At 42.6% G+C, this 24,372-nt stretch overlaps 1 protein-coding gene across 1 annotated transcript in view; it reads left to right on the top strand.

Annotated features, from left to right (window-relative positions):
• LOC311246405 (dynein regulatory complex subunit 7-like) overlaps positions 1 to 24,372 on the top strand; it is a gene marked incomplete at its 5' end in the record, with an annotated part of 86,599 nt that overhangs the window by 38,005 nt on the left and 24,222 nt on the right. The window contains 2 exons of the mRNA XM_084336562.1: positions 12,766 to 12,829; positions 16,626 to 16,754. Coding sequence (XP_084192688.1) covers positions 12,766 to 12,829; positions 16,626 to 16,754 — 193 coding nt within the window. The remainder of the gene's footprint in view (positions 1 to 12,765; positions 12,830 to 16,625; positions 16,755 to 24,372) is intronic.

Below are 24,372 nucleotides of genomic sequence, written 5' to 3' on the forward strand. Positions count from 1 at the left end.
TTACTATAATCCTAGTCTGGTGTTGGACTGTAGAATGTATTGTTACTATAATCCTAGTCTGGTGTTGGACTGTAGAATGTATTGTTACTATAATCCTAGTCTGGTGTTGGACTGTAGACTGTATTGTTACTATAATCCTAGTCTGGTGTTGGACTGTAGACTGTATTGTTACTATAATCCTAGTCTGGTGTTGGACTGTTGAATGTATTGTTACTAGTGCCGTCAGGCGATTAAAAAAATTAATCTAATTAATTACAGGATTTGTAATTAATTAATCTAATTAATCGCATTTTAATCACATAACCATATTAGGCTTCTATATTCTATATTCTATAATCATATTTCAAATTGCATGTGTCCGGATGGCAGAATTCAGTACTGTATCTACAAAACCTTCTGTTTAATCATCTTCCCTTTATTCATTTCCTTAGATTTTTCAGGTCTGGTAAATTTTAGCATGGTGTTATTCACAGTCAAAGATTAAAAATAAAAGATTTTTTTAATTTTTATATTCTCATTTGGTTCATTACAATTTACTCAAGCCTAGTAACAGACACAGTATTTCTGACACAGGTAATACATTCCCTGAGATCCATAGATGTCCCTAGAATCAGATACCAATTTAAAAAAAAAAGTCTGTAAATGTTTATTCTACATTCTTATGGAATGAATGAGAATAATATTTTTTTAATTCATTTTGAGTTAATTTTCATAACGCGATAATTTGCAGTGTAATTAATTAATCTAATTAATGCGATAAACTGACAGCCCTAATTGTTACTATAAACCTAGTCTGGTGTTGGACTGTTGATTCAGACTGTATTGTTATGGTCTGCGCTCCTTTCCATTTAATAGTTTCCATTTTCCTTTCAAAATCGATTCCAAGTTAAAACAATAACTTGTTTCTTACAAATGATTACATAATGGGAGTAAATGTGATGGCTTGCTATTTATCTGTAGAGAACGACAGGTAGTTTCATACCCAATTGACCTGGACATTCACAAGTTCTTGATGACAAGGTAGTACGGTGGTGTTGAAAGTAATAATATTGATAAGAGTCCTGCTGCGATGATCCATTGTTTAACCCTTTCACTACCACACTACAGAAGGTTAACCTTCTGTATTGTCGCAGTGAAAGGGTTAACCCTTTGGTAGTGTGGTAGTGAAAGGGTTAAATTAACTGATTGGAATTGCCACAGTCTGCTGTGCTCCTGTTAGACTGTCTTTAACCCTTTCACTACCACTCTACCAAAGGGTTAACCCTTTCACTGCGACAATACAGAAGGTTTTTTTGTTTGAAAACCTATACCAATATTTTCCGATATTACATTTTAATGCCAATATCGGTAGGCCGATAATATCGGACATCCCTAGTAGAAACGATTCTTAGAGACATGGGATTAGAAGGTACAATTTAAAATGGATTAGTAGTCAATAGTGTTATAACAAAACTACACTTTCTTTGTGTGTGTGTGTGTGTGTGTGTGTGTGTGTGTGTGTGTGTGTGTGTGTGTGTGTGCGTGTGTGTGTGCGTGCATGTGTGTGTGTGTCTGTGCGTGTGCGTGTATATTTGTAGGATATGGTGTATGACCTAGGGAATACATCGAGGTGGGAGTCCCTGCTAGAAATGGTAGACGACAACGAAAAGGTACGTATGTACAGAATGTGTATGTATGTTTGTGTGTGTCCACTTCTAATATCCTCTCTCTCTCTCTCTCTCTCTCTCTCTCTCTCTCTCTCTCTCTCTCTCTCTCTCTCTCTCTCTCTCTCTCTCTCTCTCTCTCTCTCTCTCTCTCTCTCTCTCTCTCTCTCTCTCTCTCTCTCTCTCTCTCTCTCTCTCTCTCTCTCTCTCTCTCTCTCTCTCTCTCTCTCTCTCTCTCTCTCTCTCTCTCTCTCTCTCTCACACACACACAGTATTTTTTTATGTCATGCAGACAGGTTTCCCATTACACCTGATAGCAACATGAATATAGTTCAGTGAAGTGTGTTGTTGTATACTTTGTGTTATTTCTTTTTATTTAAACTTTTTTTTACTTGCATTTTCCATTATTCATACAATCTTTTTACATGTTTTCCACATCATATGATACAAAAACAAAACTATACGGATTATTCATACGTCTTTTTATATGTTTTCTACATCACATCATTGTGATTCAAAACTAAAAGGGTAGGAAAACCAACCTGAAAAACAAAACAAAAAAATATATATATCATATATGAAATAATAATAAATAACAATAACAAATAAAAATACAAAACCCAAAAGAAAAGGAAAAAACTAATAACATTTAAAAAATAAAAATAAACACAAAGAAAGTTACAGTCTAGCACATCCCTCACCCTGATCATATAATCAGTCATTACATGTTACGGTTATCTATGGCCTATCTACTGTATAATTATAAAATGTACAGAGAGTATACATCGGACCTAAGATGTCCTGACTTTTATTTACCTACAGTATCTTTCTCAAATATGGACCCCAGGTCTTTTTGAACAATGTACACCGTCATGAACCAAGCTCAAGGTACAGACAAAAACAAGGGAGACCACACAAGTACTTAAGGTTTTTAAGAAAAGTAATTTAATTAAGCTATTAAACTATGTACAAAAGTAGTTAAAGAATGAGTGGATCAGTATTATCAGTAATGTAGTGAGTGCATGAATGAATCAGTGTGTGGTGTGTGTAAGTGAGAAGATGAGAAACAAACAAACCAACCAAACCAAACAAACAAAACCAAAATGCCATGACCAGCCTGGAGGAGAGAGACAGAGATCAGAGGCAGCCTCTCTCTGATATCCTGCCTGGGACACCCCGGCCCAGGTGTGCCCCAATTAGCTGACGAGCCTTCCCCAGCTCTGCTCTGCCAGCCAGAGCAGAGGAAGACAAGACAATGTGGGAGAGGGTCGTCACAACACTATTATTAATTTTGTGTATAAGTTGCTCAAAAGAGGCGAATCTAGCAATCTCATCATTCCACTCTCTAAAGCTGATTTTCTTTGTTAATTTCCAATGTCTCAATACTATCCTACATCCTGTTATGAGGGCCAGCCTTATCCAAGAGCATACATACGAGGATAGTTCAGTCTCCACCGGCAATATGCCCAATATACATAATGCAGGCCCTTGAACCTCGTTTCCAATGTGTAGTTGATATATTTAATAATAGCTGACCAGAAGTCCTGAACCATCTCACATTCATATAGCATGTGAACCAATGTACCTCTATTTTTATTACACCTCCAACATATATCATCTCCCCTAAGACCCAGTCTTGACATCTTCGATGGAGTCCAGTAACTCCTATTCATTATCTTGAATCTAATTAAACGTGTCTGCATGTCTCGGGCTATAGAGTACCATGACTGTACTGTTGTTTTCCAGATCTCTCTAGGTATGGGTGTTCCACAATCCTTTTCCCATGTTATCCTGGCCCCCTCATAATTTGGGAGTTGGTGCTTTCTAAACATGTCATAGAACCTAGACGTTCCCCCTGGGCGCTTCCCGTTAACTCTCCATTATTCAGTGATAGGGGCAATATTTTTCGTCCTATTTGCTGTCGTAATACACCTCCTTATTTGTAAAAATTTCCAGAAATCTGTCCTGGGTAAGTTATATTTAAACATTAACTGCTCAAAGGAACGTAGGTGTATACCATCAAACAAGTCTTCTTCTAACATTATCCCTGCCCCCGCCCAGTTGTCCCATATTACAGACTTTTTACCCATTTTAAATGATTTATTATACCAAATTGAAGATCCTTTTGTATAGTAGGGATCCATGCTACATATCTGGTGAGCCCTTTTCCAACTCTCTCTAGCAAATATCAGTACTGGGTCTCTATGAGGAACTTCCCCTCTCGTCTGGGATAGGAAGGCTTGCACTGATAATGGTTCTACTAGCTCTTTCTCTATCGCTATCCAAGCAGGTGCCCGGATCTCAGATAGGTTAACCTTGGACAGTTGGCTTAGTGAAGAGGCATAATGGTACCAGTCTATTCGTGGGCATCCCAAACCCCCTTCCTCGACTGATGCATATAACTTTGTTTTGTTGAAAGAGGGTTTCTTACCTGCCCACAAGAAGCAGCTCAAGGCCATATTAAACCTGGTTAGTAGAGGGGGAGGGAATTCCAAAGGCAACATGTATGTTACATAATTAATCACAATCTAGACAATGGCGTTGCCTCCGACTTATTCCAATTAATCTTGTAACCTGATATACGTGAAAAGGAGTAAATCACAGATATAATCTCTGGTACCGCAGCCTCTGGATTGCTCGATAGCAATAGAATATCATCCGCATATAATAGCATCTTGTGTTCTTCTTGACCTGCAACGATGCCTTTTATGTTCACATTTCCCCTGATGGCCGCAACTAAAGGTTCTAAGGCCAGTGCGAATATAAGAGGGGAAAGGAGACAACCCTGTCTGGTCCCGCGTAGAAGCTTGAAAGGGGCGGATATGTTCCCATTGGTAAGGACTGATGCCCTTGGGCATTCATACAGTAGCTTTACCCATGTAATATACAAGCTACCAATCCCATACCGCTCAAGAGTCGCAAATAAATATTCCCATTCAATTCTATCGAATGCTTTCTCTGTGTCGAGAGAGAAAGCTACTACCAGTTCTGTGCTGTTCCTCGTTTGCCAAGCCAAATGTAAAAGCCTATGTAAAATATCTGCAGAAATCCGTCCCTTGATGAATCCTACTTGATCTGGGTGGACTAATATGGGAAGGCATCCTTCTTTTTTTTTTTTTTTTTTTTATCTTTTTCCCCCTCCATTTTCCTCCGATGTTTCTCCCATCCCAATGTTAGTCGTATGCCAATTCCCAGTCCCTTCCTGGTCGCTGCACACTTACCCCCCACAGTCAGATCATCTGGGAGAGTGGAGGCTACCACGTGCTTCCTCCGACACACGTCCAGCCAATCACCGCTTCTTTTCACCTGGCAGCGCGGATTCTCATCGAGAGGGCGTAGCGTGTGGGAGGATCACACTATCCCCCTCAAGTCCTATCCACGCTTAGCAGGCGCCCCGACCGAACTGTAGGAGTCGCTGTTTACAACGACCCGGACCCACCCCGCCAGCTTCTCCCACCCTCTAATACAGCCAATTGTATTAGTGCAGACGGCCAGCCAAGCTGGTGACAACCCCGGAGCTGTGAGCTGGATTCGAACAGGCGAATCCAGCTCACAGCTCCGGGGTTGGTGACGAACGCAATCTCCGCTCGGCCACCTAACCGCCTGTGGGAAGGCATCCTTCTAATCTTGTCGCTAATATCTTAGCCAGGATCCGTGCATCCACATTAATTAAGAACACCGGTCTATAGCTTCCACAGAGCTGTGGGTCTTTGCCCTTCTTATGAATCAATGTAATAATTGCATCCTTCATACTTCCCGGTAGGCTTCCCCTTCGGAACGCATCTTCAAAGACAGTGAGGAGCTTTGGGGCTAACAGATCTGAGAATGCTTTATAGAAGTCTGTAGGAAATCCATCCCCTCCCGGAGATTTACCAGCATTCATGCCTCTAATCGCACTCTGAATTTCTTCTAAGGTAATACCCGCCTCTAGTTGCCCCTTTTCTGAATCTGATAACACTGGTAAGCTAGCCTTGGAAAGAAAACTTTGAAATTCCCCCTTGTTCCACGTATCCTGTGATGTATATAAATTCTGATACAATTATTTGAAAGAGTCATTGATTTCCTTGTTGTCTGTCATAATACATCCTCCATCCTTCTGTATTCCTGTGATCAAAGTCTGGGCCTGTTGCTGCTTCACCCTCTGTGCCAGTAATTTCCCTGCCCTCTCTCCTTGCTCATAATATTTCTGTCTGCATCTAAACAATGAAAATTCTGCCTTTTTCTGCAAAATAGAGTTCAGTTCAAACTTCATATTGCTTAGGTAAGCCAGTACACTTGGGTCCCCACTGTCCACATGCTTATTTTCAAGTTCTTTAATGTCAGTTTCCAACTTTAAGAGTTGGTTAGCTGCTTGCTTTTTCTTTAGGGAAGAGTGCTGTATCAATCTACCCCGTATATATGCCTTAAAACAATCCCATACCACTCCTGGATTGTCAACTGTGCCTTCATTTATTTCCCAGTATTCCAATATATGTTGTCTAATAAATTCACATGAATGATTATCTTGAAGCTGTGATGTATTAAATCTCCAGCGAGTAGAATGTTTCCCCCCCCCAGGCTTAAATTGCAATACCAAGTCCACTGGTCCATGGTCACTGATAACAATATTGCCTATATTGGTCTGTTCCACTGTGGACATCAGCTGCTTTGATATTAGCAAATAATCAATTCTAGAGTATGTTGCATGGGGACTGGAAAAAAAGTATACTCCCTTTTTTGAGGATGCAATAGTCTCCATACATCCACCAATCATAGGTCCTCCGAAATAGAGTCCATGGCTATCTGGGACTTCTGGATTGATCTCGATCTACCTGCATTACCTGATCTATCCAGTACATTATCTCTCACTTGATTAAAGTCACCTCCAATTATTATATCTGTATTACCTATATCTTGTATATTTTTATTTAAAGGGGAACTATCTTATAAATGGCCTTTTTTAGTGTTTAGCATTGTTTCCTAGCTATGTGAACTTATATTAATATGATCTATGTCTCAAAATTCTCATATTGGCGCATTCTTCCAATTCTCCTCTCACAATATTCACCCTCACTGAACTGAGTCGTTTGAAAATGTGCCTATATGTGATGTCATATAGTCGCTGCTGCATGTTAATGTTCAGACGGCGCAGGCCACACAGTGGTTTAGGTGGCACCTGCAGCTGCGGCTGCAAAACAGCTCGAAATCTTGAGGTAGAAAAATGCTGTTTTTGAGGACTTGATTAGAAATACAAAACAATGAATAAAAAAAATATATATATTACAGAGGTGTTCCATAGACTCACAGGAATTGTGTAAAAGTGCCCAAATAGTGAAAGAAATAGTAAAATAGTTCCCCTTTAAGTCATAAAATAACTCGGGGGAGTCTACATTGGGAGCGTAGATATTTACTAGTGAGCATCTCCTTCGCATTATATCCAAGTCAAGTGCAATCCACCTGCCCTCTGTATCAGCTCTCTGAGCATGTATTTTAGTACTGACATTCTTACGTATCAAGATAATAACCCCTCTTTTGCTAGAAGAGAATGTGCTAAAAAAAAGCTCTGTCCTACCCAGTCCCTCTGAAACTTTCTTGATTCTGCTACATCTAAATGTGTCTCTTGTAGGAGAGCTATGTCTGTTTTCTTATGTTTGAGATACATTAATATTTTCTTTCTCTTAGTGGCAAGATTAGCCCCCTTCACATTCCAGCTAACTATTTTAAGCCTCCCCGCCATAATATCCTCTCAACTCTATATTCCAACCTCTCTGTGCTTGAAAAAATTAACCGTAGTATTGCTGCTATAACATAACTAGGTGAACAGGGATGTGCTAGACTGTTTAAGAACAAATTTTTATTAAATAACACGAAAAACGGTGGCCGTTCCTGACAGGTCAGACCAGCCCAAGGGTCCTGGTCTGTTGTCGTCCCTGTCTTCAGTGCGGTCACAAAACAACTTACCATAATAGGTCCGTGAGACTAGCGTGCCCGGATGCTGATCACGCCCCCCCCCCCCCCCCCCCCCATCTGATAGCCTATTTATAGCTTAGTAGATATTAGACATTTCACTGTCAAAGAACAACGACTCATTTAGTTCTCAGTCAATAGTCTATGTTAACATTCTCCAAAACCATCACTAATGCCAAAGCTTCTTTCTTCCACCATAGGATCGAGGCCTCTGCCAAGAATCTTCGCAAACTGCATGCTACCATGTCCTCCCTCCTCACTCCCCCCCCACCCCCCCCTCCCTCATCTTTCTCTGCCGAAGACTTTGCGATCTTCTTTGAGGAAAAAGTGGAGAACATCCGCAGCTCCTTCTCCCAACCCCCACCCATTCCAAATGCTGAATCGAGAACCTCATCCTTCACTCTGTCATCTTTCTCTCCCATTACAGAAGCAGAGACCCTGACACTGGTAACGTCAAACCGTCCGACTACTTGCCAGCTGGACCAGCTACCCTCCCCACTCCTCCAGACCATAGCACCAGACATCCTCCCATTCCTAACTGCAACCATCAACTCCTCACTCAACTCGGGGGTGGTCCCCACCTCCCTAAAACAAGCCAGAGTCACGCCGCTCATAAAAAAACCAACCCTGAACCCTACTGTCATAGGCAACTACCGTCCTGTCTCTCTTCTCTCCTTCCTTTCTAAAACACTTGAACGTGCTGTATCCAACCAACTTACTACTTATCTCTTACAGAATGACCTCCTAGACCCTAATCAGTCAGGCTTCAGGACTGGTCACTCCACAGAGACAGCCCTCATTGCGGTCACAGAGGCACTTCACTTAGCAAAAGCGAAAGGCCTCTCCTCTGTCCTGATTCTCCTAGATCTATCTGCAGCCTTCGACACAGTCAACCACCAGATCCTCCTTGCGGCCCTCGCAGGAATGGGAGTGGCTGGCTCTGCGCTGACATGGCTGTCATCATACCTCAATGACCGCTCCTACCAAGTGTCATGGAGAGGGACCCTGTCGGCCACCCGCCCCCTGCGGACGGGTGTCCCCCAGGGCTCGGTTTTAGGACCCCTTCTCTTCTCCCTCTACACTAAATCACTGGGTAACATTATCACGTCTCATGGCTTCTCCTACCATTGTTATGCCGACGATACTCAACTCTTCCTCTCCTTCCCTCCCTCAGATATCCACGTCTCTGTGCGGATCTCGGCCTGTCTGTCCGACATCTCAGCCTGGATGACGTCCAACCACCTCAAACTGAACCTAAGCAAAACAGAATTGCTCCACCTGCCGGCCAAATCCTCCCCCCTAACCGACCTTTCAATCACAGTCGAGAATGCAGCTGTGACTGCGTCCCCGACCGCCAAGAACCTTGGTGTTGTCCTCGACGACCAGTTGAACTTCTCTGCTCACATCGCAGCGACGACCAGAACCTGCCGATTCCTCCTGAGCAACGTCAGAAGGATACGCCCCTTCCTGACAAAAGAAGCCACCCAACTCCTCGTCCAATCAACAGCCATCTCCCGCCTCGACTACTGCAATGCACTGCTCGCTGGCCTCCCGGCCACTGCCACTAAGCCTCTTCAACTCATTCAGAACGCAGCGGCCCGCCTGATCTCAAACCTACCGAAGTCGGCCCATGTCACCCCACTTCTTAGGGACCTGCACTGGCCCCATTGCTGCACGAATCCGCTTCAAGGCCCTCGACCTAGCATACCGTGCGGCAAAGGGAACCGCTCCCGCCTACCTCCGGTCAATGGTCTCTAACTACACACCCTCAAGACCCCTACGCTCTGCATCTTCTGGCCGCCTCAGACCTACTCCTATCCAAGCTCCGGGAGGGTCATCAAAGAGAAGTCGCCTATTCTCAGTCCTTGCCCCACAATGGTGGAATGAACTACCCACCCCAGTTAGGACAGCCGAATCACGTCCAATCTTTCGCCGTCGACTAAAGACGCACTTCTTCAACCATTATCTGAATTAAAAAAAAAAAAACAAAAAAAAAAAAAAAAAAAATCTAACCCTAACTAACCGTACTGTCATGCACTTGTCCTAATAAACTAACCTACACTGTAGCACTCAACACTTTGATGAACATTGTTGCTCAGCTGATAGAGTTGTGCCCTTCCTGATGGCTTGTCGTACAGAACTTGTAAGTCGCTTTGGATAAAAGCGTCAGCTAAATGACTAAATGTAAATGTAAATGTTAAGCAGAACTGGAACAGTGCAGAATGCTGTCAAATTATTATATCAACCCTGAGCAGATAAGGTAGCCTACTGCCCGTGCTCATCAAACAAATTTAAATAATTTAAATAGAAGACCCCAAAAAAGAAAGGGAAAAAGCCCTGAGAGCCTCATTGACAATAACCCATTAAACAGTATCAAACAATCACATAAAATAGCGACAGACGGGCTATTTCTACATAACTATAGCCCAATGTTAAATGTATAACTTAAGCATAACTGCCTCAGAGCAGAAGGCATAGACAAATTATAGCAACCCTGGCCTGAGCAGATAAAGTAGCCTACTACACTTGTTCATCAAGGGAAGAATTTAAAAAATTAAATAATAAAAATTAAAAAGAAATAACAAAAGAAAGAAAAGGGAAAAGCACTGAGCCTCAGTGACATCCATCTATATACCATTAAACAATATCAAACCGTAGCCTAGAATAACAACAGCTCACAACCAGTGGCGGCCGCTGCCGCTGGTGCCTTGTGGGTCGCAGTTCACGTTAATAGGTCGAGTTGAAAATGTAATGCTCTGAGATGCTCTGGAGCAATCTCTCTCTGTCTCTCGGATCAATCAAATCAAATAATTAACACATGTATGTTGTCATTTTAAACAACTCACCATTCATTCATTATGCATCAGCAGCAGCTAAATTAATGTTATAGTTCACAACACAGCAGCGTGTTTTGAATCGCTAGCCTATTAATTATCGTCTCAGCAAGCACAGTCAATACTTTTTTCCGTAGCCGCATTTCGCGGAGACAGCTGTGTATAGCGAGAGAGAGAGCGAGAGAGAGAGAGAGAGAGAGAGAGAGAGAGAGAGAGAGAGAGAGAGAGAGAGACTCACTGTTTAGTTGAAACGTCCAGGGCAGGAGAGCTTGATAAACGTGTATAATCCACTGTTGATGTATTCCAGACCACTGTCCACTGTCTCCAGACTGCATCCGCCATATAGCTTGTTAGCCAAGTGTTAGCTTGTTAGCACAACACAAGTACATTCCTTTGTCCATTTCCGCTCGAACAGACTGCAAACTACCTGGCGTTCTATCGCCATGCTCTAAGACAAACTCTAACCTTAACCAACTTTGAAAGAGTGCCTAAGCTTAACAGTCTAAAGAACTTGCAGTCACGGCACGCTCTAAGACAAACAGCTGCCTGCATCATTCTCACAACAACACAACTATCTCCACCAACGGACCAACCTAGGAATAACCTAGAATTGGAACATTAGAAATTGGATTCGGCCAATCAGAGATTGTCTCTGTGAAATTCTGCTACGGAAAAAAATACTGGCGTCGGCCAATCAGAGAGCGTCTCCGCGAAATGCGGCTACAGAAATTCTTGACGCTACTGGCTAGACCGCTTCAAATCGCGCCCGGATTCCAACATAATAGTCATATTTCAACGCACAACGCGTTATGCACTGATTGGCTGTGACGGATACAGCGATCAAACTGTGACGCGCACTCAGAGCGCTATCGCGTCTAGCCCGGGCCGAGAAATACGAAAAAAAAAAAAAAAAAAAAAAAAAACGTGATGTCACTTCCTGCTCAGGAAAACGAGTGTTTTTTATTTGAGATAATAACGTTATATTGTGCATTGGAAATACAAACATACTTAAAATGAGTAAATATTATTCATTTTAAACATGTTTATATTATTTATAGGGCTATAAAACAAAAAACTAAAAAGTTTTATTTTCTTCTTCTCTGATTTAACAGCAGGTGGGTCGGCGCCCGTGCACCCCTAGTGGCAGAGCCGCCACTGCTCACAACTGTAGCCATCATAAAAGTTAGCCAGTGTGAAAAGTTTGATCTAACAAAGTTGGCCTTAAGCTAAACTGAATCAGTGCAGAAGGCATAATAAAACTATTATATCAACCCTGAGCAGCTAAGGTAGCCTACTGCATATGCTTATCAGGAAATTAAAGACAATTTTTTTCTTTTTTTGTGTGAAAAAGCACTGAGCGCACTGAACGCACTGCTAGCTGGCCTCCCGGCCACTGCCACCAAGCCTCTTCAACTCATTCAAAATGCAGCGGCCCGCCTGATCTCAAACCTACCGAAGTCGGCCCATGTCACCCCACTTCTTAGGGACCTGCACTGGCTCCCCATTGCTGCACGTATCCGCTTCAAGGCCCTCGACCTAGCATACCGTGCGGCAAAGGGAACCGCTCCCGCCTACCTCCGGTCAATGGTCTCTAACTACACACCCTCAAGACCCCTACGCTCTGCATCTTCTGGCCGCCTCAGATCTACTCCTATCCAAGCTCCCGGAGGGTCATCAAAGAGAAGCCGCCTATTCTCAGTCCTTGCCCCACAATGGTGGAATGAACTACCCATCCCAGTTAGGACAGCCGAATCCCGTCCAATCTTTTGCCATCGACTAAAGACTCACTTCTTCAACCATTATCTGAAATGATAAAAAAAAAAAAAAAAAAAAAAAAATCTAACCCAGACTAAACTTACTGTCATGCACTTGTCCTAATAAACTAACCTACACTGTAACACGCAACACTTTGATGAACATTGTTACTCAGCTGATAGAGTTATACCCTTCTTGCTGTCTTGTCGCACAGAACTTGTAAGTCGCTTTGGATAAAAGCGTCAGCTAAATGACTAAATGTAAATGTAAATGTAAATGTATATACCATTATAAAACAGTAATCTAGAATAGCAACAGGTTATTTCCCCCCCCCCCCCCTGTAGCCCTCATAAAAGTTATCCAGTGTGAAAAGTTTGACAAAGTTGGCCTTAAGCTAAACTGAACAGTGCAGAAGGCCTAGTCAAATTGTTATATCAATCCTGAGCAGATAAGGTAGCCTACTGCATGTGCTCATCAGGAAAGAAAGAATTTTTTTTTAAATGAAAACTTTGTGTATACTTTGTGTTCTAACATGAATGTAGTTCAGTGAAGTGTGTTGTTGTGTGTACTCTGTTGCGTCTGTGAAGGAGCCAAAGGTGGTGTTTTATATGCCCCGATCGTGGGTCAACAAGATCACCATCTCCAAGCAAGGTACTGTACTACTGCTCTATCTTTCTCTGTGTGTGTGTGTGTGTGCGTGCGTGTCCCCGAAGCCTGTTTTTGGGATTCGAACTTTGTCAGGGTTTTTCGAACGGATGTTCGAACCTTTGTTAAATTTTTTATATATTATATATATTATTTTTTTATATCCTCAAACTAAATCCTCAATTTGAATAAAGTGATTAATCTGATTAAATTAGTATTTTTTCTTTTATTAAATCAACTTTCCAGCCCCAGACCCAGCCCACGGAGAAGCCCCAGCCCAACTAAATCAATTAAATCAACTTTCTAATGAATATAACTCATCAGTTTCTTCTACTATAATATTAGTGTAGCCTAATCTTTATCTGCAACTGTGAAGAAAAACCCCATTGGTTTAAACAGAATGAATAGAAAAAAATAAATTATAATAAATATAATATATATAGGCCGAAGGTCCGAACGTTCGAACGTTTGGGCTCAGCCCTAGTGTGTGTGTGTGTGTGTGTGTGTGTGTGTGTGTGTGTGTCTCTCTCTCTCTCTGTCTCTCTTCCTTACTACTATCACCATGACCTAGTGCTCCACAGTATCTGTTTCTGTATCTGTCTTGCACTCTCTTGCGCTGCTGGTACTGTACACCATGTTCTTCCAGGACACCGTGTTCTTCTTTTCTTTCTTTCTGAAAGTAGCTCTACTTAATGTCAGATTGTTGGCTAACAAATATTGGCTACCGTAATTTTCGGACTATAAGCCGCGCCTTTTTTCCCCATTTTTCGACCCTGCAGCTTATATAACGATGCGGCTTATATGTGACTCGACGTGACCAAACCCGAAAATGTAAAAATCGAAATATTGCTTTTTTGACTGCATTGAAATGTTATTTATCTGTTCCCTTATTTGCTAAACTTAATACAACTTGTAAATGAGTTAATTCTTGTTATTTGTCCGACAGTATTGTGTCCCAATGCTAATTACATATGGTAATTAAACATTAAAACACCTGCGGCTTATAGTCCAGTGCGGCTTATATATGTACACATCATTCAATTTATCTGCTGCGGCTTATATTCAGGTGCGGCTTATAGTGCGAAAATTACGGTAATTGATTAGCTGATAACTGTAGTTGAGACCTGGCTAAACGACATTACTGGTGTGACAGCGCTGACTGAGACCTGTCCTCCAGATACAGTATAAGTGTTATCAGTCAGACAAAATAAGAAAGGGGGCAGGGTTTGTAAAGGGTTAACCTTCTGTCGTGTGGCAGTGAAAGGGTTATGGTTCCCAGCAGGTACCCACCTTGAGCCCTCTCACTATGAAACTCTGAGATGAAGCCTCTCACTATGAGACTCTGAGATGAAGCCTCTCACTATGATACTCTGAGATGAAGCCTCTCACTATGAGACTCTGAGATGAAGCCTCTCACTATGATACTCTGAGATGATGAAGCCTCTCACTATGAGACTCTGAGATGATGAAGCCTCTCACTATGAGACTCTGAGATGATGAAGCCTCTCACTATGAGACTCTGAGATGATGAAGCCTCTCACTATGAGACTCTGAGATGATGAAGCCTCTCACTATGAGACTCTGAGATGAAGAAGCCTCTCACTATGAGACTCTGAGATGATGAAGCCTCTCACTATGAGACTCTGAGATGATGAAGCCTCTCACTATGAGACTCTGAGATGATGAAGCCTCTCACTATGAGACTCTGAGATGAAGCCTCTCACTATGAGACTCTGAGATGATGAAGCCTCTCACTATGAGACTCTGAGATGATGAAGCCTCTCACTATGAGACTCTGAGATGATGAAGCCTCTCACTATGAGACTCTGAGATGAAGCCTCTCACTATGAGACTCTGAGATGAAGCCTCTCACTATGAGACTCTGAGATGAAGCCTCTCACTATGAGACTCTGAGATGAAGCCTCTCACTATGAGACTCTGAGATGATGAAGCCTCTCACTATGAGACTCTGAGATGAAGCCTCTCACTATGAGACTCTGAGATGAAGCCTCTCACTATGAGACTCTGAGATGAAGCCTCTCACTATGAGACTCTGAGATGAAGCCTCTCACTATTGAGTCTGAGATGCTCAAGTTAGAAGACTAAAGCAGATCAAGTTGTGCCTAGTTCATAGGATTGTTTATGGTGAAGTACCAAATGATCTCAGGGAGTATTTTAAGTGTATCAGGGATGCGTCAATACTTTTACCAACGGATTTCCAGTTCCGCATGCACGTTCTGCGATCTGATTGGCCACTGATGTTTCTGGTCGTGTGACATGTGCGGCCAATCGTGTGACGCCTGTTTCTTTCACCGGTTAAGCTTAGGCACTCTTTCGAAGTTGGTTAAGGTTAGAGTTTGTCTTAGAGCAGGGCGATAGAACACCAGCCCTGATTCCAAACTCTAACCTTAACCAACTTCGAAAGAGTCACCTAAGCTTAACCAGTGATAAACTAGTCGTTAGGTAGTTTAATTGCCATTCGAGGCGGAAATGGGCAAAGACACAGGAGTCACATGATTGGGCGCACATGTCACATGACCAGAAACGTCAGTGGCCAATCAGATCGCACCAGAAACGTCAGTGGCCAATCAGATCGCAGAACGCAAACGCGAAACTGGAAATTTGTTGGTAAAAAAATACACGCATCAGGGATATGTATTTGTACTCCACTAGAGGGAGCTCTAATGATATTGTGCCTGTTGTATGGAGAAATTAGTCATTTCTCTGCACTGGCTTTCGGGAATATTTATAACTAATTTGAAGGTCCTCCTCCTTATATACAAAGCCCTGAATGGAACAGGACCAATCTACATTGCCAATTATCTGGGAAACTATGTGCCCCCAAGAACACTATCATCATCTACTACTGGTTTATTGAAGGTTCCCAGCTACAGCCAAAAGGAATTCTGGGATAATCTCTTCACCATAGCCTTTTAATGCATTCTGCAATGTTGCACTCACTACATCCACACTGTGGTTATTGTATTGTAAGTGAGAACTATTTTATTCTTATTTATGCTGCTATTTTATGCTATTCCTGATTATTTTGTTGTACTGTTATTGTCTGCATTGCTTTTACCATTCTTCTTATTTTCGGCATTGCTTATATTCTGTCTATTTTATGCTAATGTTACGTCTATGTTACTGCTGTAAAGCACTTTGGGCGTCAATTCTTGTATGAAAGAAGATTATTATTATAATTTCTGCTACTAACCTACAGAACCTACCGTCCCTCTGTAAATAAAGGTAAAAATAAAAAACTTAAAAAAACAGCAACAACAAAAAGCTTCAGAGTAGGCTCTACTGAAGCCACTGATATTCTCCAGCTTAACCTGAGGCCCTGTTTTAAACGTCCTGCCCTCCAGCTGCTGTGGCTTCTGGCCCAAAACCTGCTGTAACAACTAGGGGTGTAATGATTCGACCCCACACCGATTCGATTAGATTACGATTCTTCAGGCAACGATTCAATGCATCATGAAATATCTTCATTTGACCACGATGCGATTCGATGCGATTCGATACATTTTCGATCAGTTAATTCCCCCCAAAAGAATGTATACACAAATGTGGCTGGGGGAACTGATTCACTCAGCATGAATGGACGATAGGTAAATAAAAGAATCGACATTAAAATAAATAAAATAAATAAATAAATAAAAGAAAAGATTTTCAAATCGATGCAGTTGAATCGTCACCTTAGGATCGATGCATTGTTACACCCCTAGTAACAACCCATGCCCCTCTGCGTATATTTCTGTCCCATCCACTAACAACGGAGTGTCTCGTCCCGTGTGTCCCATAGACGTGGAGAGACGCTACCCAGGAGGAAGGAAGGTGACTCAGTACCGCAAAGCCAAGCTGGAGAGATTCGCTCCCTACCTGCTTCCAGAGGGCCTGGTCACACGCCTCACCACCTACACAGACCTGGACTGTGAGTCAGTCAAACACCAGGCCTGTCAGAAGGAATTTCATAAAAAAAAAAAAAAAAAAATTATAATAAGTTACATTTTGAATATCAAACTACCAATTTTCTATTACCAGTAAGTAATAATTAAAACAATAACATGAACTGAAAACCCATTACTGTAGGGCGGCTGAGTGGCGCAGTGGGCAAGGCGCTCGCCACTAACGCAGGAGATGCTGGTATCGAGCCCAGCTCTCGGCGTTGCTACCGGCTTGGCCAGCCGTCATACTAACACAATTGGCAGTGTTAGAGGGTGGGAAAACCGGTGGGTGGGGATTGGACGTTATGGACAGCGACTCCTACAGGTCGGTTGGGTGACGCCGGTGCGGCGGAAACAGGAAGTAGCGGGGGCAGCGTGAGCCTCCCACGCATTACTTCTCGCCACTGAGAGGCCGCGCTGTTCAGGTGAAAAGATGCGACAGGCTGCCTCCTCGTGTTACCATTACTGTTTCTGATTTTGGAAAATGTGCCTGCAATGCAAGCATTAAAAAAAAGATGTTGATGGATGTTACGGTAGCCCCTTTCAGGACTGTGATGCACGCCAACATGGCTGGACGAGTGAATACACCGAAATGGATTGATGTTACGGCAAATACAACCTACAATGAAGTTGTTATTTGTATGTATTTTATGCTAGTGTGTTTATATGGTGATGGAAAATGGCTGATTTGAAAGGGAGCAACTTGGAATGCAAGACAAATTTAGCTGACAATAACGACCGGGCCAAGAAGCAAAAGGACAAAAAGAAAGATTTGAAATTTGAAAATACACACAGACATCGAAACGCATTTAAAAACCCATGCAGACATTATAGATCAGGGCAGGACTCCCTGGAAGAAGAGATATTGTATCTCAATGGGACATTCCTGAAAAAAAAATAATAGATAAATGAGACACAGTAGTCATGCATCAAATATGACAACAGCATGAGTGTGAAAACGTCTGTGGTCAGAGACTTGAACACGGGGGACTGATGTATGTAAGACTCAAGCCTTATATACAATAAACAATAAACTGTCTGCGGTATGTGCAATAAAATAAGTACAACTAAGTATAAGTAAATACAAAAATAAATAAAAATAAGTACACATTCGACGAGCCAAAATAATTGCACGTTATATCGTTGCATGAGGATGCAGTAAAGTGGCTGAGCAGCATTGTAGAAGCATTTGAGTCCAGTAATGAGCGGATGAACTGTTCATCAGGCGTACTGCCTGGGGGTAGAAACTGTTCTTGTACCGGTTTGTGTTAGTAGTAGATAGGGCTGTCCCCGACTAAGGATTTGTATAGTCGACTTGTAGTCGCCAAAATTAGCCGATAGTCGACTATTAGTCGACTATGAAAAAAAACATATGAAAAAAATAAAACTATAATACATTTTTTCATTCCATTTGGGCTGTGGGGGTGCTTAATGTCTGAAGGAGTCGACGGAAGGCTTCTTGTTCTCTGCGAAAGCATGCAATTGGTCCACTGATGGATACATCTTGATATTTGTCTAGTCCAGTGTGATTAGATGGGTGAAATCCTCTTTCAGTGCCTCTGTGCCTGTTTTCTTAGGCAGTTAGCCTCTGGTATGCATGCCATTAGCGTTAGCCACGCTTCTAGGCCTCTTTGCTTTTGGAAATAATGAACAAAAAAAAGAATAATAATAATAATCTATTTTTTTTGCATTCGACTAAGAGGTTGGCAGTCGACTATGGCTCCTTTCGATCGATTAGTCGACTATTCGACTAATCGGGGTTAGCCCTAGTAGTAGATAGTGTTGACTTCAGGGCTTGTGAAGTATCTTTCTGTCTTCATTCATCTCTATTTGTGATCGTATCGTTTTCTATTTCACCCTTCTCTCTGCATTGGTTTAGGTATTTTCAGATGTTCGGTTTCAAGTAAGAGGAGACTGACGATATGGTCAAAATCAACGGGCGGCGGTGTTTATTAATAAAACCACAGCTTTAGGAATCTACAAGTACATCGTCTCTTTGGTTCAATCTAATTGTCTCTTTCATTCAATCTAATCGTCTCTCGGTGCTGTTCGCTGTCTCAGGTTGTCCATGGCAACAACGAGTCCTCTCTTAGTGGTTTGCTGGTCTGGTTGTCTAGGCAACCTGGTCTCCGTGAGTATCGGTGCTCAGCAGAGAGCGCTCGTTTTTCGTATCGGCGGAGTCTGCTATGAACCTCGGCTCGGTCATCTGGTCTCAAATAGCTCTCTGTGTCATCGGCTCTTCAGTAGCCGGCTTGGCGAGTCTCAGGCTCGGTTCTCGAGTTCTGTGTGGCTCTCCAGGTCCTTCTCCGTCTCCTCTGAGTGTCTTGCTCGGCTCTCGAGTTCTGTGTGGCTCTGCCTCCCAGGGCCTGTCCCCTGTGTGTGTGGCGTGTCTCTTCAGGTCCCTTCTGGTGTGAGTCGTCCTTTTCGTGTTGCCATCAGCCCTTTTTATCAGAGAGAGAGAGAGAGAGAGAGAGAGAGAGGGGGGGGAGAGAGAGCGAGTCCCTGCCTGCCTTATTTTGGTCACATTCCAGCAGAAACTTGTCTGCTGGTGTCCTGTGACCACATGTTTCGCTGACACAACCGTTTGGGTCCTGTGACCACGGTTTCACAGTTTGAATCTTGCTGACACTTCACTTGATGAGAGGATTAGTTTTTCCCTGAGTAACATCCTCATGCTTGTGACTAAAATGTTTACATAGTCTAGATAAGAAACAGACTACTTTTTCAGACAGTGCCCAGACAACAAACCATATGCCTATTGGGTTCATTATTTTATATTTAGCATTAGCATTTCACCACATGTTATTTGATTTCCATCTCGTAGGACGATTTACTAGTCTCCATGAAAACACCATATTTTGCAAATGGTCTAACCCTTCATCTCTGATATTTACCAATTAACTGCATTTCTTATTGTTTCTTCCGTTTTCTGATTTGCTAAACCTTGATGCATTTTGAACACTTGGCCTCACTTGAGTGCTGCTGACTCATCTATCTGAGAGGCTCTTTTTACCACTCCTTTCGGCCCGTCTTACTATAGTCCTGAGGGGTCAGTTTTATTGTCTTAAGGTCAGCCATCTGTTTCTGGGGAGTCAACCGCCTCTACCCTCTCAAGCCTAGGGTCTCAGAAATAACTTCACATGGTGTACTCTAAATGGCCCTTCTATCAATCAGCATTTGTCTTTCTAATCATTTTCCTTGTACATTTCACTTGCATTTATTCATGTTTTCATTTAGAAATATACGACAATCCACCCTTAGGGGGTTTAATAACCCACTATACAACATTAATTTTCTAAATTAAACATGTTAAAAATCATAATCATAATTTTTGCTAATATTTTTCAAAATTTCAAAAAAATCCAAAATTGACCCAAATCGAACTACAAAACCCCTTTCCATCTGTACAGTTACAAAATCATCATTTCACCTACCTCTTCTTCTTGCACAGTTATACACATTTATCAGTTATTATTACGACATCCAGTCTAAGAAAGCTGTTCCTGTTTTTACAAGAAACACTCTTTCAATAATAGCTTTGTTGTTTAGACTATTTTTTATCCGTGTAATTAGCTTAAATGTCTATTTTGTGTAATGGACTCTGCAAGAAAAGATTAATACATCACACCACTAAAAGATTAACTCTAAACATTTGAGGGAAATTCAAACAAGCAACATAAATTATTTCTTCTCCTTGAAAAGACCACTGAGGCCTCAATTATTCTTCGCTTTCATCCCTGTCAGTTATCCCTGTTTAAACCTCCTGAGGCCTTTACTGCTAACTCGTTTTTGACCGTTTTCTTCTTGTTGTATCTTGTGCTAATCACCGCCTCTTCTTCGTTGTATGCAGGTCTCTGGTACTGCTCCGATTTTCCACAGAAGGAAACGATTTTCCCTCTGTCCTTTTTGCATTTTGGATTATTATTTACAAAACACACAATAGATTGGAAACATTTATTTTCGCAGATACATTCTCTACTGTTCTGCATTCTGACAATACATTTTTCTCCAAATTATTTATCTATGTATTTCACAGCTTCTTAAGTTATTTATTCAATCAAATCAACTTTGTCTCATTTCTTTTTGTGCTGTACTGTTTTACTAGATATGCAATATCTCAAGATCAACACAACTACCACTTCCACCCTTGACAGTGGAATAACCATTATTTCACTTTCAAATACCTTGTTTCCCGACAGCTCCTCGGTCCGGACAGTCAGCTCTAGACGAGGCCAATCACCAACAGAACCTATGTGCATGGTCAACAAACCACAGTCCCTTTAAACACACATCACACACACCCCGCCAGCTTTCAACAAGCCGGTGCAGAGCCTCCCATAAGTCAATCATCAAATTCACATGTCTGCACTCTACATGAACACTGTCTGGCCAAATTGCGACCAAAAACCTACAGAGCTTCCTACAGACAGAGAAATATGTTTCCCCAACCCTTACCATAACCCAAAAAGTGACACAACCCTCCAGATTCTACATCTGGAGTCTTAATGAGCGGAAAACAAACCATGAACCAGCTCCCGTCCATTCTCAGTTCCCAGCTCATTATATCAGACTTCCTACCAGTCCCGCTGTGTCACCACCACCTGCTATCCCTGACCGGCGAGAGAACTCCCCCAGCCAGCCAGTTCCTATAACTATCAGAGTACCAAACAAAAACAAACAAATTAACAAAAAAATTGTGAGTGCCTACATGCTACACACCCATCAAACAGAACTTAGAAATTCAAAAAGAAATAAAATAAGTAATGAAATAATAATTGTCGTGTTTTTTTTTTTTTTTTTTTTTTTTTTTTCTTAATTCAACTTTGACCACCCTTTGATCAAGTATTGTAATCACTACTATAAATAGTCCTTTGTTTCTAACTCTGTCTAATATTATATGTTCCATTGTTCCTGTCTAAAACCATAAATTTTGTTAGTTTAGATTAACCCATGCAATTTTCCCAGTTACTTCATCCCATCAACAGCCCCAACTTACCCTGGTTAGTCTTCCAAACCATTTTAGTAACTTGCACACCTAATCAAACCTTATCTATGTATCCTCATCTCTATCCTTATTCTAATCAGTCTCATTTTCCATTTTAATTTATCAATAACTCTATTTACTCGAGCACCCAATAGGCTTTGTTTGTGCATTTCCGCTTTGCTCTTAATTAACCTATGACCTATGCAGACACCCCCTCTGAAAATGTCCCAACTCTCCACATTCCCAGCAACCCTGTTTGGACTCTCGCTTCTTACTGGACGTTCGCTGAGTCAGCCACCCTTTGTAACATGACCGAGCGAAATGGCCAACCTCCCCACAATTCCAGCACACAGCCGACGCCGGCCATCCCAGGGGTTCCAGTTTACCCAGTTTACCACGACTCCCACAGTCTCTCGGCTGGCCTCCCACCGTCCTCGCCAGGTCCACCCCTCTCCTGTCCTCTGGTCGCATGTCCTGTTGCCTGGAGGAGAGAGGGGCATACCTGTCCTTTTCTGCTGCCTCTCCTCGGGCCTTCTCTTGTTGGGAGGGGCCTGGAAACTCACCCCTCCTGCGGTTCTGTTCACCCTGTCGCGGCCCAGTTCCCTGTCCGGGCAACGGGGCACAGGGCACTCTTCGATCACGGCGGCCTAGGTCAGACGCCCGAAGCATGATCTCAACAGCTGTCGCTTCTAGCAGCGCAGCCTTTCTTGCCAGTTCTCGTTCCAATCTCTGAGTCTCGTGTGCGGCTTGACCGATCTCCAGCTGTGTCTTCATCAGATCTCGATGAACTGCCTCGTGTTGTTCGAAAGCTGTCACAAACGCTCTCTGTTGTCTATAGTATGCTGCCTCTTCCCCCATCTCAGCACTAGCGGTTTGACTTCCCATCGCTGGGCTCCGCCTCTCATCTTGGCTTTGGTGCTGAGGGCAGGGTGGACATGGGAAACGGGTGGGCTGTAGAAACTGTTCGTGTATTCCATACCTGCTGTCGGTCTCAGTTCCAGCCATCCGGCCAGAGTGGACTTCGTGGGACTGCTGTAACCTCAGTCTCTTTTTCTGCCCCTTGGTTAAACCGCAGTCGCCTGCAATGGACACTCCAGCTTGAATCGGTTCTGGTTGGAGTAACACCGTTGTCACTGGTTCACTCCCCTGTGTTGGAACCAAAGTCAACATTTCAAGTCCTCCTGTCGTACTGGTCACATGAGAGAAGTCCATATTCCAATCTATCAGATCATAATCACTGGTAAAGTCTATCTGGGAAATGTCTGCAGAGGCTCTCGGCCTTCTCCCCCCAATGGCCCGATCACTAAGGCCCTTCTCCATATTGTTGTTGTTGTTATTCTATTGTTATTGCACCTAACGCTTCAGTTATTCCTATCAATGTCCCTCTAAGGTGAACTTCCTATGCTACTGTCATTCACTCCCCTTTCAACCACTCCTGTAATCACCGTTTGAAAAAACAAGTTTCTCTGTCTTCCACTACTTCTACTTACTTGAGTTAAAACACTCACACTGTCAAAATGTTACTGCGCAGACAAGGATTGATAACTGGCTTATCATTCATACTTATACCAAGGCTAAACACAGCCGTTTCCCTAGTTGGCTTATGGAAATCGTCCAGAGCTCCTGTTCAGCCGAGCACCTGTACAGAAAGAAAGCAAAAACATCCAGACTTAATACAGTGGCATTTCCCTATTACTCCCACTCTTCGTTATGCATTGGAAATGTCGGGCAACACTATACTAAAATATTTAGAGAGACACAGTGTGATTTGTTTGAAAAAATAACGATACAGCTTATCTTGTTTTTTGTCCGTTCCCTCAACAGGAACACTGGAGGTTTCCAATCCCCTGTGTGCTCTCTCCACCTGATTTCCTGGGAAATATAATCATTAATCCCCTTCCTATCCATTGTCTAATAATCCTTTGTAAACCTGGTCCTTCATCTGATTCTAATCTCTCTTTGCTTGATGAATCTGTTCATCCTAACCTTATTTCTTACTTTTAAATGCCCGATTAGCGTATCGACTAAATGTATTATTCGCTTTTGCTTCACACACTCCTCATACCACATCAATTTCATTCATCCTTACACACAACCATACCCCCTCACAACACTTAATAAAAATCAATCAGTGTTGTTACTGCTACCAACCACCAATCAGGGAAAACAATAAACTTTTAGCAACTTAGATCACTAAAACCCTGACCGACACATAGTACAGCTGGCCACGTTAATAAATTCACGGACACCCGCACCATGCCACCGCAATATCCTTCAGATCCTTGAATACACAAAGAACCGTCCGTCTTCAGCCCAAAGCGTTTTCCTCCAGTCGCGAATCCGAACGAAAACACCCCAAGCTTCCCACCAAGGAATATCACAAATCATCCTACCACCACCAGCACCTAGACAGGCCAACGCCCATCCGGTACCTACTTCACATACACAATAACAACGCAGTACAAATAAACCTACAAACCAATAACCCACAACATACGCCGCAATCTAGGGATGGCGAAATACAAGGAGAGACAGAGGGGGGGCGAAGGGAAAGGAAAAAAGGAGGGAGGGATACAGGGATACAGGGACTAAGGGGAGGAAGGGGGGGGGGGGGCACACAA

This window comes from Notolepis coatsorum (assembly GCF_963971535.1).
Source record: "Notolepis coatsorum genome assembly, chromosome: 19".
Classification (NCBI taxonomy): Eukaryota; Metazoa; Chordata; class Actinopteri; order Aulopiformes; family Paralepididae; genus Notolepis; species Notolepis coatsorum.